General features: G+C 50.6%; 1 protein-coding gene across 1 annotated transcript in view; it reads right to left on the reverse strand.

Moving 5' to 3' along the window:
* Positions 1-12,493, reverse strand: part of LOC133342682 (lysosomal alpha-glucosidase-like) — a 56,786-nt gene that overhangs the window by 29,943 nt on the left and 14,350 nt on the right. The window contains exons 8-15 of the mRNA XM_061552004.1: positions 12,166-12,334; positions 10,127-10,223; positions 9,104-9,216; positions 7,602-7,727; positions 6,888-7,019; positions 5,771-5,884; positions 4,489-4,605; positions 171-255 (exon numbers count right to left, since the gene is read on the reverse strand). Coding sequence (XP_061407988.1) covers positions 171-255; positions 4,489-4,605; positions 5,771-5,884; positions 6,888-7,019; positions 7,602-7,727; positions 9,104-9,216; positions 10,127-10,223; positions 12,166-12,334 — 953 coding nt within the window. The remainder of the gene's footprint in view (positions 1-170; positions 256-4,488; positions 4,606-5,770; positions 5,885-6,887; positions 7,020-7,601; positions 7,728-9,103; positions 9,217-10,126; positions 10,224-12,165; positions 12,335-12,493) is intronic.

Raw genomic sequence — 12,493 nt, forward strand, 5'->3', positions numbered from 1 at the left:
GGGTCTGTCCCGTGACCTCCTGCCGGTCACAGCCTTCCACAACATCAATCGATGGTCTTAAAGTGCACCTTGCCAGCCTGGCACAAGCGCCGTAGTGATGTCACCATCACTTAATAGCTGCTCGTTGTTGTTGTTGTTGTGTGTGTGTTGTGGTGTGTGTGTGTACATACGTGGTTTGAACGGGGGGTTGTTCCATTTGTTGGCGGCACAGCCGCTCTGCTGACCGGTGCCGAAGTTAGCCGGCTCGTTCATGTCCTGCCGGAGACATCACGGGGACGGTGGGGGGGGGGGGGGGGCAGAGCGGCAAGAAAACCATCATCAGCCAGCCGTGGTTTATCCACGCAAACCCTCTCACCTTCAGTCGCTCTGACAAAATGTTGACTCGAACGGAACCCTGAACGCTGCTATAACCAGTAGCCAGATCTGGGGTCAATTGTAATCACAATTACAGCAGCGTTGTTAGCTGAAGTTAATTCAGTTTAACACGGAGGCTTTCGCAACTAAAATCATCCATAACCTCTATTATAGATGATATTGGTCGCGAAAGCCTACGTGTTAAACTGACTAACCTCTATGGGGAGAAGACTTTTCTTCAAACCAGAAAACTGGAGAAACTCCGAATTAAGCGGATGAAGCTGTTGTCTTCATTGGCGTTCCTCAAAAGATGCAGAGATTCAAAGGTAATTCCACACGCAGTTAAAGTAACTCATCACATTAAGTCACGTAAAGCTAATCAAATACTACATAAAGCGAGTGAGTTGTTTCTAAGAGAGAGAATGCAGCACAATAGAAGTGAACTAAGTCACACTTTTAAATCACTAATGTCCTTACACGTGAGAATGAGTAACAGTGTCTCTACAGATCACTGGAATATAATCGACAATTACACAGCAATCAGCTGATAATGTATTTAACAAAACTAACACTACTCAATTAACACATTTGCTAGACTAACTAACAAACAACTCTCAACTAAAAATGAACATTTTATAAACCAAACGATTATCAACATTACTAACGTCGAATTATCCAGCGATATGGTTTCAGTTTTGTCGAAAGGTCTTAACTTTGCTGTTGCCCCAAGTACAATCCCTGTCGATGAGATAATCGCTGAAGTGGAATCAGCAGTGAGACATGTCCCCCATAATGAAGCTGAGATGACCAGGCACGAGGTTGCCAAAATGATTGAGAACAGCAAATTGCCAAAAACAAATATTAACTTCAGTGATGCAAAAGCCTTCAGAGAATTGAGAGCAAATAAAGATACAGTATCCAAATTCTTGCTGCTGATAAGGGCGGATGGACTGTTGTGATGCCCCGTGAGGACTATGATAATAAAATCAAAGATTTACTCGATGAAGGTACCTGACGTTAAAATTAAACGAGACCCAACCAGCACCTTGGAAAGTAAAACAACGGCAATCATTGGCAAGTCATCAATTCCCAAGGAAGAGCAATACCTGATCAAACCAAGGGCATCAAAATCACCAAGACTTTATGGGCTACAAAAAAATTCACAAACCTGATATCCCATTAAGACCCATAGTTAGTACAAAAGGCTCTGCCACGTACAAATTAGCACAATACGTAACGAAACAAATACAGCCTTACATCGGCAGGACCTCTTCGTTCATCAAAAACTCTGAACATTTCGTAAATATAATTAAAGATATTAAGCCTAACCCTCATGATATTCTCGTAAGTTTTTATGTGACCTCTCTGTTCACGAGGGTTCCAGTCAACGAGTCAATTAAATTACTCGACACTTTGGTAACGAACAAAGGTTTAGCCAAAGATATCCCAAAATTAGCTGAACACTGTCTAAAGAAGACCTACTTATTGTGGCAAGGTGACTTCTATAAACAAAAGGAAGGGTCAGCAATGGGCTCTCCTTTTTCTCCTGTGATAGAGAATTTGTACATGGAAGATTTTGAAACAAAAGCAATAGCTTCAAGCATACTTAAACCATTCTGCTTGGTTTCGATATGTGGATGGCACATTGGTGGTCTGGCCACACTGCAAATATACACTGAACGCATTTATAAATCATCTCAACTCATCCATCCAGTTCACCATGGAAGTGGAAGCTGACAGAACTCTACCATTTCTGGATATTCTGCTCGGTCGAGGTCGAAATGGAAAAATAACAGTGTTTACCGAAAGAAATGCATACTGACGCCCATAATGCAGAGTCACACCATCACCCCACACAGAAATCTGCTCTTATCAAGACGCTCATTCATCGAGCTAAGAAAGTGTCAGATGGTGACAGTCTGAGAAGTGAAATTCAACATGTTAAAGAAGCGCTGCAAATGAACGTTTGCAGGAGTAACTGATAAACTAGCCAGATGTTTGGAAAAACAGAACATCCGAGTCAGATTTAGCACGGTACATAAAATACAGAAATTAATATCTGGTACAAAAGATGTATTACCGAAGCTATCAACAGAAGGTGTGTACAGGATTAACTGCACATGTGGTAAATGTTATGTTGGGCAAACAGGACGAATGATCAGCACGAGACTAAAATAACATCAGAGAAATATTTAATTATCCCAGATACAACTGTCAGCAGTAGAAGAACACGCGTGCCAATAAGGACACTCAATTGATTTTGTTGAAGTGCTGTGCAAAACTAGCTACTACTGGCCAAGACTAATTAAATAATCTATCGAAATTGAAAGAAATCAAAATTGATTTTAACGTTCGGATAGCTACCGCCTTAGTGCTGCGTGGAAGCGAATCATCAAATAACACATTATTTAAATGCATGCCTACAAAGGGCAGCGTACTTCAATAGGGATTACCGTTGGTACGGCTATTTTAATAAACACAATAGACAGGAAGGACAAGTTCAAAGGGCCTGCATAATGGAACATGCATAATGCACATAATGTACGTTGCCTCAGTAACCCCCCCCCCCCCACATTGTGCAAGAGCACAGAAGCGTGGTCACCAGATCTACGCCTCTATATAAGGAACGAAACAGGTGGACTTCTCCACAAATATGATGAAGCTAGTTGTAATTACTGGCGAAACGTCGTATTCAGATTATAAATGTTGTGGCTTGGCTCTCCAACACATCGATGTGCTGTACTAGTGACGAATTGGCATGTTCTGTTTACGTGACAACCCTTACTAGTTGGCTGTGTCGGGTGGTGGCGGGTTTTAACGACACATTGATATACTTAAACGATCTAACCCAAAAACCTCTATTATGGATTACCATTTCATGTTGCCAGATTTCATTTCTCACTAGAAGTTTTCTGACTTGGAGTATGGGAAAATTGGCGTAAGGCACTACCAGCTCGTGCACACGGTACCCCTATCCATAATAACCCGATATTATTAGCCATTATTTTGTTATAATTCTATTGACAGGTTTATAACCACAATAATAACCAACAAAAATAATGTTTGAACAATTCTGGGAAAAGAGGTCCTGGTCCGTTCCGGCTGAAATTAAGTGCTGACAGGCATTGCAGTGTGACCGCGATTCGTTAAATACCAGTGACGCAGAAGTACGATTGTGCACCTTCGATTGGCGGGGTTGGCTACGTACGGTGCGAATGAAGTTCAACATTCACACAGCCCATAGATTAACACTACCCATAGAGTTTAACACGCAGGTTTTCGCGAACCTGTTGAAGTAAGGTGGTCTGTATACCGTTGGTAGGGCTATTTTAATACACACAATGGACAGGAAGGACAAGATCAAAGGGCTTGCACAATGTGCATGCATAATGTACGTTGACTCAGTAACCCCCCTCTTCCCCCCACTTTGCGCAAGTGTACAGCTGCGTGGTCACCACATCTACGCCTCTACATAAGGAACAAAACAGGTAGACTTCTCCACAGATCTGGCTGTCGCCTGATGAAGCTAGTTGTAATTACTGGCAAAACGTCGTACTCGGATTGTAAATGTTGTGGCTTGGCTCTCCAACACACCAGTGTGCTGTACAAGTGACGAATTGGCACGTTCTGTTTGCGTGACTACCCTTACTCGTTGGCTGTGTTGGGTGGTGGCGGGTTTTAACGACACATTTTATATATTTACGCGATCTAACAAAAAAAAACCCTCTATTATGGACTACCCATAGACTCAACACTGCCCATAGACTCAACACTGCCCAAAGACTCAACACTGCACTCAACACTGCACCTCCAATTATCACGGTTGGATACGTAGGGTGCGAAAGAAGTTCAACATACATACAGCCCATAGACTAACACTACCTATAGACTCAACACTGCCCATAGACTCAACACTGCACCTCCAATAATTATCACGGTTGGCTACGTAAATAAGTCCAACATACAAATATTCGCAATTGATCCTCGGTGGGATAATGATAAAATCACCGAGTTGGCAAGCCTGAATTTGTGAGTGAGGAAGCCAAGTGGGATCCACCTCCCCATAAACCTCCCCCTGCCCCCCCCCCCCATCCACCCCACCGCCTTCCCACCCGGGAATTCCGGGGAACTCACGATCCACAGTCCGTCGTAGTTGAGCACGTCCATGAACTCCACGCACATCTGGATCCACCAGTCGCGGGTCACCGGGTTGCCGTAGTCCGGGAAGACAGAGCCCCCTGGTGGCCACACCTGGGCAGGGTGGCAGGGCACGGGCGCGATGGGAGGTTTTCAGTTCATTCGTTTGGGGCAGAGGGGGGGGGGTGGGAGTTGGGGAGAGGGGGTGGTGGTCGGCAAAAACTAAAATAGCGAGACATTTTTGTAGAATTCGGTAAAAAAAAGAAAAACACTTAAATATTTCGAGAGCCGCATTGCACGCGGACGCAAGACGGCACTTCACGAACACGTATTTCTTTTTTGTCATCGCTATTTTAAAGACGGTGACGCCGCATTAACACATCGTTGGTAGGCTTTCAGGCGCTCGCCGTTCATCGTAAATTAATTTGGAGGGGGGGCGGTCGTTTTTATTTTTCACTACTTTGCAATTATATCGTCGGGAGCCACGCAGCGGCCCTCAAAAGAGCCACCGCATGCGGCTCCGGAGCCAGAGGTTTGCCGACCCCCCCTGGCTTGGGGCGAGGGATAAATGCACAGAGAGGATTAGGGGGTCATGGATGATGGATGACGGCGGGGTCAGGTCGGGGTTATGGAATATGGATTGCGGGTAGGCTTAGAGGTAAGCGATAAGGGTTAGAGGGGCTGGGGATACGGATGTTAACTACCTCGCCTGGTACACAGGAGGTCGTGGGTTCGATCCCAACCCTGATGTCTGCTGTATATTTGGAGTTGGTGAGTTCTCCCCGTGTTCACAGGGACTTTTTTTTATCCTGGTCCTCCGGTTTTTCCCTCCACATTTAGACTCAACACGCCTTGAGAGTATTTGGCTGCTATACATTTCCACGCGATAGGCCACGTCGTTGAGCTGTCATTTGTGTCCAGGTCGCTTCTGAAAAAGAGCTACATAGCTCAGTGGGCTTTACCTGCTAAAATAAAAATAGTTTAGAGTTTAGTTTATATGGATAGCGGTAGGGGTAGAGGATTAGGACTAGAATTATCGACAGTCAGGGGTAAAGGTAGGGGAACGATACTAGGAAGAGGGAATTGAGTAGAAGACAAGGTCAGCATTATGTGTAGGGCTTGGAGTTCAGCATTCGGATGCTGCTACTGACGACGAAGACAATTGTGACGATGTACATGCTGATGCCCTTGTTGTTGCTGATGACTTTGATGGTGACCGCGTATGCGCCTATGTATGACTATGGCGACGACGGCCGATTTGGCGATGGCGATGCCTCACCTTGCCGACGGCGGGCGTCACCCCGTCGCTGTTGTTGACCCACACGCCCAGCTGATTGCCCAGGTCGTAGGGCCGGTAGGAGCCGGGGGGGTCGTCCTTGGTGAGACACGGGTCCTGAGGTCGGGAGACGGGACAGAGAGGAGAGGAGGGGGGGGTGAGGGGACACGGATGCTTGCGGCATCATGACCTGGCTAAAGGGGCAGTAGGTGCAGGAGATTGGCTAACTAACGGTGGCCATGGCTGCTAACATGAACGACTGTGAGGCGATCTGGTTCGTGAGGTTGAAGCGACCAAGGGTGACAGGTCACAACGGCGCAACAATGTGGCTAAAAGTGCAGCAATGTGGCTAAGCTTAAGATGAAGTGGTTCACGGTACGGCAACGCGGTGAAACGTAGCACGTGTGGGTGGGCGCTCGCTCACGGCCGGTGAGAAATGGCTGTGAGGATTGCTCGGCTCGCTCACCGGTGAGGAAGCCGAATCGACAGTCATCGGCGCGTCGTTAAACACTCGACATTGCGACGACCCCAGCGTGTCTGGCCGTGTCGGCCGGCGGAGGGCCTCGCGACACAGATTCGGCCAGATCATGATTACGCGGCCGAACCCACAAACTCTTGTTACGTGTCAACGTGGTGGCAAGAGGTGGTGATTCTGATTGTCTGCCGGCCTGGGGGCCGTCCATAAATGACGTCACGCGATTTGGGACGATTTTTGACCCCCCCTCCCCCCGTTGTCACATGGCGTCACAAAACGTCAGACCCCCCTTTCAAATATGACGTCACAAAGCTCTGCCCCCTCCCCCCCAAATAAGATAAAACATGCTTAAAATCGCTTTAAACTATTGTCATTGTAGTGCGTATTTAATGTGCCGATGCACTTTGTTGTCGGAGAAAACATTTATAAAAAAAAGTCTATTTAATTAAGTAGAACGTGTTGTCTATATTTTTTTAAAGTTGCGCATTTTGATGTGACGTCACATTTCTCAAACCCCCTCCCCCCCTCGTCACACATCGTCACAAATTTCTGACCCCCCCCTAGGTGCGTGACGTCATTTATGGACGGCCCCATAGAAGGACCTTGCCCCTACCCTCCCACCGCGTGACCCCCCCCCCCTCGCACCAGGATGATGACGTATCGCATGCCGTCTTTCTGCAGATCTTTGACGTATTGGCCGAGGCCTGCGTAGCGCACGTTGTCGATGGTGAAGTCTCGCTGCTCCTGCATGTAGTCGATGTCGCCGAACTGCACGTCCTGCAAGCGGCACGCGACACACACACAAAGGTTAAGCCTCTGTTGCAGCCTCGGCACGCTGTTGGGGCAAGTGCTGCTCGCGAGGGCACCTCGTCGACGCCCGATGGGGAGTTTTCGTGCGATCTACCAACCCTCGCTGCTGCCTCCACGGCACAGACTCACGGGCAGCCACGAGTGGTGCAGCCGCCACCATCACCACCACCGACACCTCCACCGCCACCACCATCATCACCGACACCACCACCACCGCCGCCACCTCCACCACCACCACAATCACCACCGGCGCCACCACCACCACCACTGACACCACCACCTCTACCACCACCGCCGCCACCTCCAACACCACCGCCTCCACCACCACCACCGCCACCTCCACTGCAATCACCACCATCGCCACCTCCACCGCAATCACCACCATCACCACCGCCTCCACCACCACCATCGCCGCCACCACCACCACCACCTCCACCACCATCGCCGCCACCACCACCGCCGCCACCTCCACCATCACCACCACCACCGCCACCACCACCGCCGCCACCTCCACCATCACCACCACCACCGACACCGCGTGCCACTTACGTGCGGGATGTCGCTGGCGCGCATGCGGTCCACGGTGGCGCGCACCGTCTCCAGGCTGTTGTAGCCGTAGCGCGACAGCTGGAAGCCCAGCGACCAGTACGGGGGCAGGAAGGGCCGCCCCACCGCCTGCAAACCCAGGTTGCAAGTCACCAGCTCGATTTGAATTTCGCACGTGGGACTTTCGCGACCAATATGATTAATAATTAGCACGGTTGGCAAACGTACGGTGCGAAAGAAGTTCAACACGCAGTGCAGTAGTAACATCGTGTGATGCTGTATACGTGGAGTTTGCGTCTCTCCGTGGCTAGATGTTAACTACTTCGCCTGGTATGCAGGAGGTCGTGGGTTCGACCCCTACCCTGACGACGCCTGCTGTATATTTGAGATTTGCGTGTCTCTCTCCCCGGCTTCCTCGAGTTTTTCCCTCCACATTTAGCATCGATGTCATGCGCTTAGAGTATTTGGCTGCGAAAAATTTCCACACGATCAGCCACTTCCCTGAGGTATAGTTTTTGATAACCAGTTCGTGTCTGAAAAAAAGAGCTAAACAGCTCAGCGGGCCATTACCTGGTAAAATAAGAATATGAAACATAAGAATAGGTCTTACCCTTTCTGGAAATAAAACAGGAGGTGTTAAGATGTTCAAACAGAACGCTTTTGTCAAGGAATCAAGTCTGCATTGACCACGTGCAGTACTTGTGGTGAACTCGCAAACAAACGTGCTCCGATGAAGTCACGTATGTAGAAATAAAATAAAAGAAATCACAAATAAAATTAAATAAATCACGACGTTTCGAACGCAACACAAGCGCTCATCATCAGGTGAAAATGGGGCAAAACACATAGCGAGGGAACACACAGAGGGACATCACACACAGAGCACACAGAGAATGGCAAACTGCACGGAGGCAAATCTATTTTATTTCTACATACGTGACTTTACCGAAAGAACCAATGAGTATAGTAATTCCTGCAGTCACGAAAGCTTCCAATCTAGATTAATGCTCCGACAACATACGCAATTGTCCTTTGAAACGACAGTAGGAATAGTACTGGTAGGAACCTCCTGGTTACACCAGCCCACAGGGGATTATTGTGTCCGTCCGTCCGTCGTGCAGGGACGGGCTGGGTGGGGAGGGAGGGGCTGGGTGGGGAGGGTGGGGCTGGGTGGGGAGGGGAGGATGGGGAGGGTGGGGAGGGGCTGGGTGGAGAGGGTGGGGAGGGGCTGAGTGGGAAGGGTGGGGCTGGGTGGGGGGTGGGAGGGGTGGGGCTGGGTGGGGAGGGGCTGGTCACCCCGTGGTGCCCTTATAAAACTCAACGTTTAACCTACTCACGCCGGCTTGTGCCCGCCCTCACAGTCGGGCATATTTGCGGAATACACCACGCCGCCGTTGACCCTGGCCATTGACCGAGCAACCCAATGTTCCTACCAGCTCCCTCCGCAGGAATGTGTTTTAGTTGAATTAAACGCACAGACAAATTAAAACTCGTTGAGTGTGTACCTCCGTGTACTGCTGCACCACCCCCTCGGGCGTGGGTCCCAGGAAGACGTAGAAGTCGAGCACGCCCCCGATGGTGCGGTACGTGATGCCGGGCAGCGGCGACAGCGCAACCTCTGCCACATACAGAGGGCGCGAAGCAGGGGCGTCGGTGGGGCAGTCGGTGCGGGTGTGTGACGAGTGTGTGGGTGGTGTCTTGGGTGGTGCGGGTGTGTGGGTGGTGGGGTGTGTGGGGGTGTGTGGGTAGTGGGGGTGTGTGGGTGGTGGGGTGTGCGGGAATGCGAGTGTGTGAGTAGTTGGGTGTGCAGGTGTGTGTGAGTGTGTCGGTGGCTGGGTGTGTGAGTGTGGGTGGCTGGGTGTGTGCGTGTGGGTGGCTGTGTGTGCAGGTGAGTGTGAGTGGCTGGGTGTGCAGGTGTGTGTGTGGGTGTTTGGTGTACAGGTGTGTGCAAGTGTGTGTGTCTGGGTGTGTAGGTGTGTGTGAGTGGTTGGTGTGCAGGTGAGTGTGGGTGGCTGGGTGTGCAGGTGTGTGTGAGTGTGTGAGTGTGGGTGGCTGGGTGTGTGAGTGGCTGTGTGTGCAGGTGTGTGTGAATGTGTATGATTGTGGGTGGCTGGGTGTGTAAGTGTGAGTGGCTGTGTGTGCAGGTGTGTGTGAGTGTGTGTGGCTGAGTGTGCAGGTGTGTGTGAGTGTGGGTGGCTGTGTGTGCAGGTGTGTGTGAGTCTGTGTGAGTGTGGGTGGTTGGTGTGCAGGTGAGTGCGAGTGTGGGTGGCTGGGTGTGTGCGAGTGTGGGTGGTTGGTGTGTAGGTGTGGGCGAGTGTGGGTGGTTGGTGTGCAGGTGTGTGTGAGTGTGGGTGGCTGGGTGTGTGTGAGTGTGGGTGAGTGTGGGTGGCTGGGTGTGTGAGTGTGGGTGGCTGTTTGTGCAGGTGTGTGTGAGTGAGTGTGGGTGGCTGGGTGTACAGGTGTGAGTGTGGGTGGCTGGGTGTGTGAGTGTGTGGGTGTCTGGGTGGTGCTGAATCTGCGGTGCGCACCCTGCGCGTTCGCGTTGAGCAGCAGCACGCCGTGCGCCTTGGCGTCGTCCTCCAGGCACATGTAGAAGTTGTGGACGCCGTAGAGGTTCCCGTTGGCCTGCGCGCCACAGGCGGAGTGAGCGAGCGTTGGGGGGGGGGGGCACGCGGCAGTAACCGGAGCCCCTTTTTGCTCGCGATTGCGGCCCGTTTCACCGCCACTCAAGCGTTATTTTGACAATAAAAAAACCTCCAAAAATGTGCCTGCAAATTGCACAATTGGGATTATACCATAAATATAGCAATCATAGCCCCCCACCACCCCCCCTTGCCCCACTACTGCAACCATTCATAAGGAAATAACTCAACATATTTGTCAATAACACTGCGTGCAGACCTTAAATAAAACAAAGATATATTTCGCAGGCGACATTTCGGGCAATGGCCCTTCAAAAGCACCTGGACAGGCCAGAGAGGTAAAATACCTACGAGAATCACCCAGGAATGTCCTTAACGCTTGTGACGTCACTCCACATCGACCACCCCCCCTCACTAATAATCATGAGCAAGTGTCGTCACTCCACATCGAACAGCCCCCTTATTAATAATCATGAGCAGGTGACGTTCTCCAAATTGACACCCCCCACCATTAATAATAATTAGCGGGTGACGTCACTCCACATGGGGGAGGCGAGGCGCCTCCTCCTTCCTCCTCGGCGTCAACTCACAACCCTCACTACAAAGGCAGAACCCTCACGTCACGTGATCTCCGTCACGCTGTTGAGACATCGAAGTAAAAAGGACGTCATGATGAACAAGGGATTATAACCTTTAAATTAAATAGGTCTGTGTCACCGCGCCCTTACAAATTGCACACGAATTGATGCAATTAATATCACGTCGCGGTCTGCTGTTCGCTTGCAAGTTTCAGACTTACTGCAATACACCCGTCCTTGGACGGGCAAAAGGCGAGTTATAACAATAAATAGCTTGTACGTAGACACTTGAACATAGGCCCCAGCGTGGCGAGTTCATGGTGAGATTGTGGTGATATCATTGTAGTGGGGTGAGTGTTAAGGGTATAGTTGGTTTAGGGTAGTTGGTGATACGAGGGTTGGAGGTGTGGCGACCACAAACCTGTCAACTCACACGGTTTACCCGTATTCCTGTACAGAGAAATTGCGTTTTCAGGTCCATACGGCGTACAGCCGTTTCAATACGGGCAACAACACTTGTTTGTGTCTATTTGTGTTTCTCTACTTGCGATGGGACTTTGTAGGATGAACGTTGAGATTTATAAGGGTCACGGGGTGACCAATAAGATCTGAATTGGTCTGTAATAAGATAGGCACTGACAAGGGGTTGACAGGTATGTGACTACTCTGGTGTTGATGTAGAATGCGCGTTGATGCGGTTGCTTTATTGTGATAAGAGGAAGTTTTCATGTGGTGGGGCAAGCACCGGCGTGGTAGTAAGGTGGTGGTTGGTGGATCCTGTTTCTCGGTCGTATTGTTGTGGTTTGGCTATCTTTGGTGGGGCGAGAGCTGGTACGCCGGTGTGACGAGTGTGGGTGTGTCGGGTTTATGTTCAAGGTGGTGCATCACCCAGTCATCTCAGTCGGTCAACCCATGGCACCTGGGTCTGTCCCGTGACCTCCTGCCAGCGAGCGTTTGACACTTCACGTGGCCCTGAAGTGCACCTAGCCTGGCACAAGAGCCGCGGTGGCATCACCACCACTCGGTGGCGAACGGCGGTTGTTGCTGTATTTAAGGTGCGCGCGTGCGTATGGAGTCGATGTACTGCCTGGGATTATGCACACAGCAGCCAACGTCGCTCCCTTCCTGGCGGACATAATGCCCGCTTGCAGGCCATGAGTGGAGTCACCTCGTGACGCACGGGGACAGCTGCCACTGGGGGTGCCCTTTAAAATGTGTTGGAGCCGAGACGCGACAATGTCAAGCGCTCTCGAGATGTCCCGGCGTGTAGGTGGGCGCTTTATATACACGCATTTATAAACAATTCTCATGATCGTGGTGCGGCGAGGGCAGGGTGCGGTGGATCACCGTGGGTGGTTGGTCGCGGGAGTACATTCCGTACGTCTTGAAGTTGAGCGACTGGCGGTAGCGCGAGCGCTCGTGCTCCCCTAAGCCGTAGATGCGCGAGGATGGGAGGCGCGTGGCGATCTGCAGGAACTGGTCGGCGAACGTGAGTCCCGCCAGGGACGTGTCAAACCTGGGAGCGGCGAGGGGGTTAGGGTTAGGGCCCGGTTAGGGACGTGTCTAACCTGGGAGCAATGAGAGGCAGAAGTTAGGGTTAGAGTCCGGTTAGGGACAAGTGCATCATGGGGGTGTTGATGTTAATTACATCAGTGAGCTGTGGTAGCGACAGCAA

The sequence above is a fragment of the Lethenteron reissneri genome, chromosome 15 (assembly GCF_015708825.2).
Source record: "Lethenteron reissneri isolate LAM-NWPU_2019-01 chromosome 15, ASM1570882v1, whole genome shotgun sequence".
Lineage (NCBI taxonomy): Eukaryota > Metazoa > Chordata > Hyperoartia > Petromyzontiformes > Petromyzontidae > Lethenteron > Lethenteron reissneri.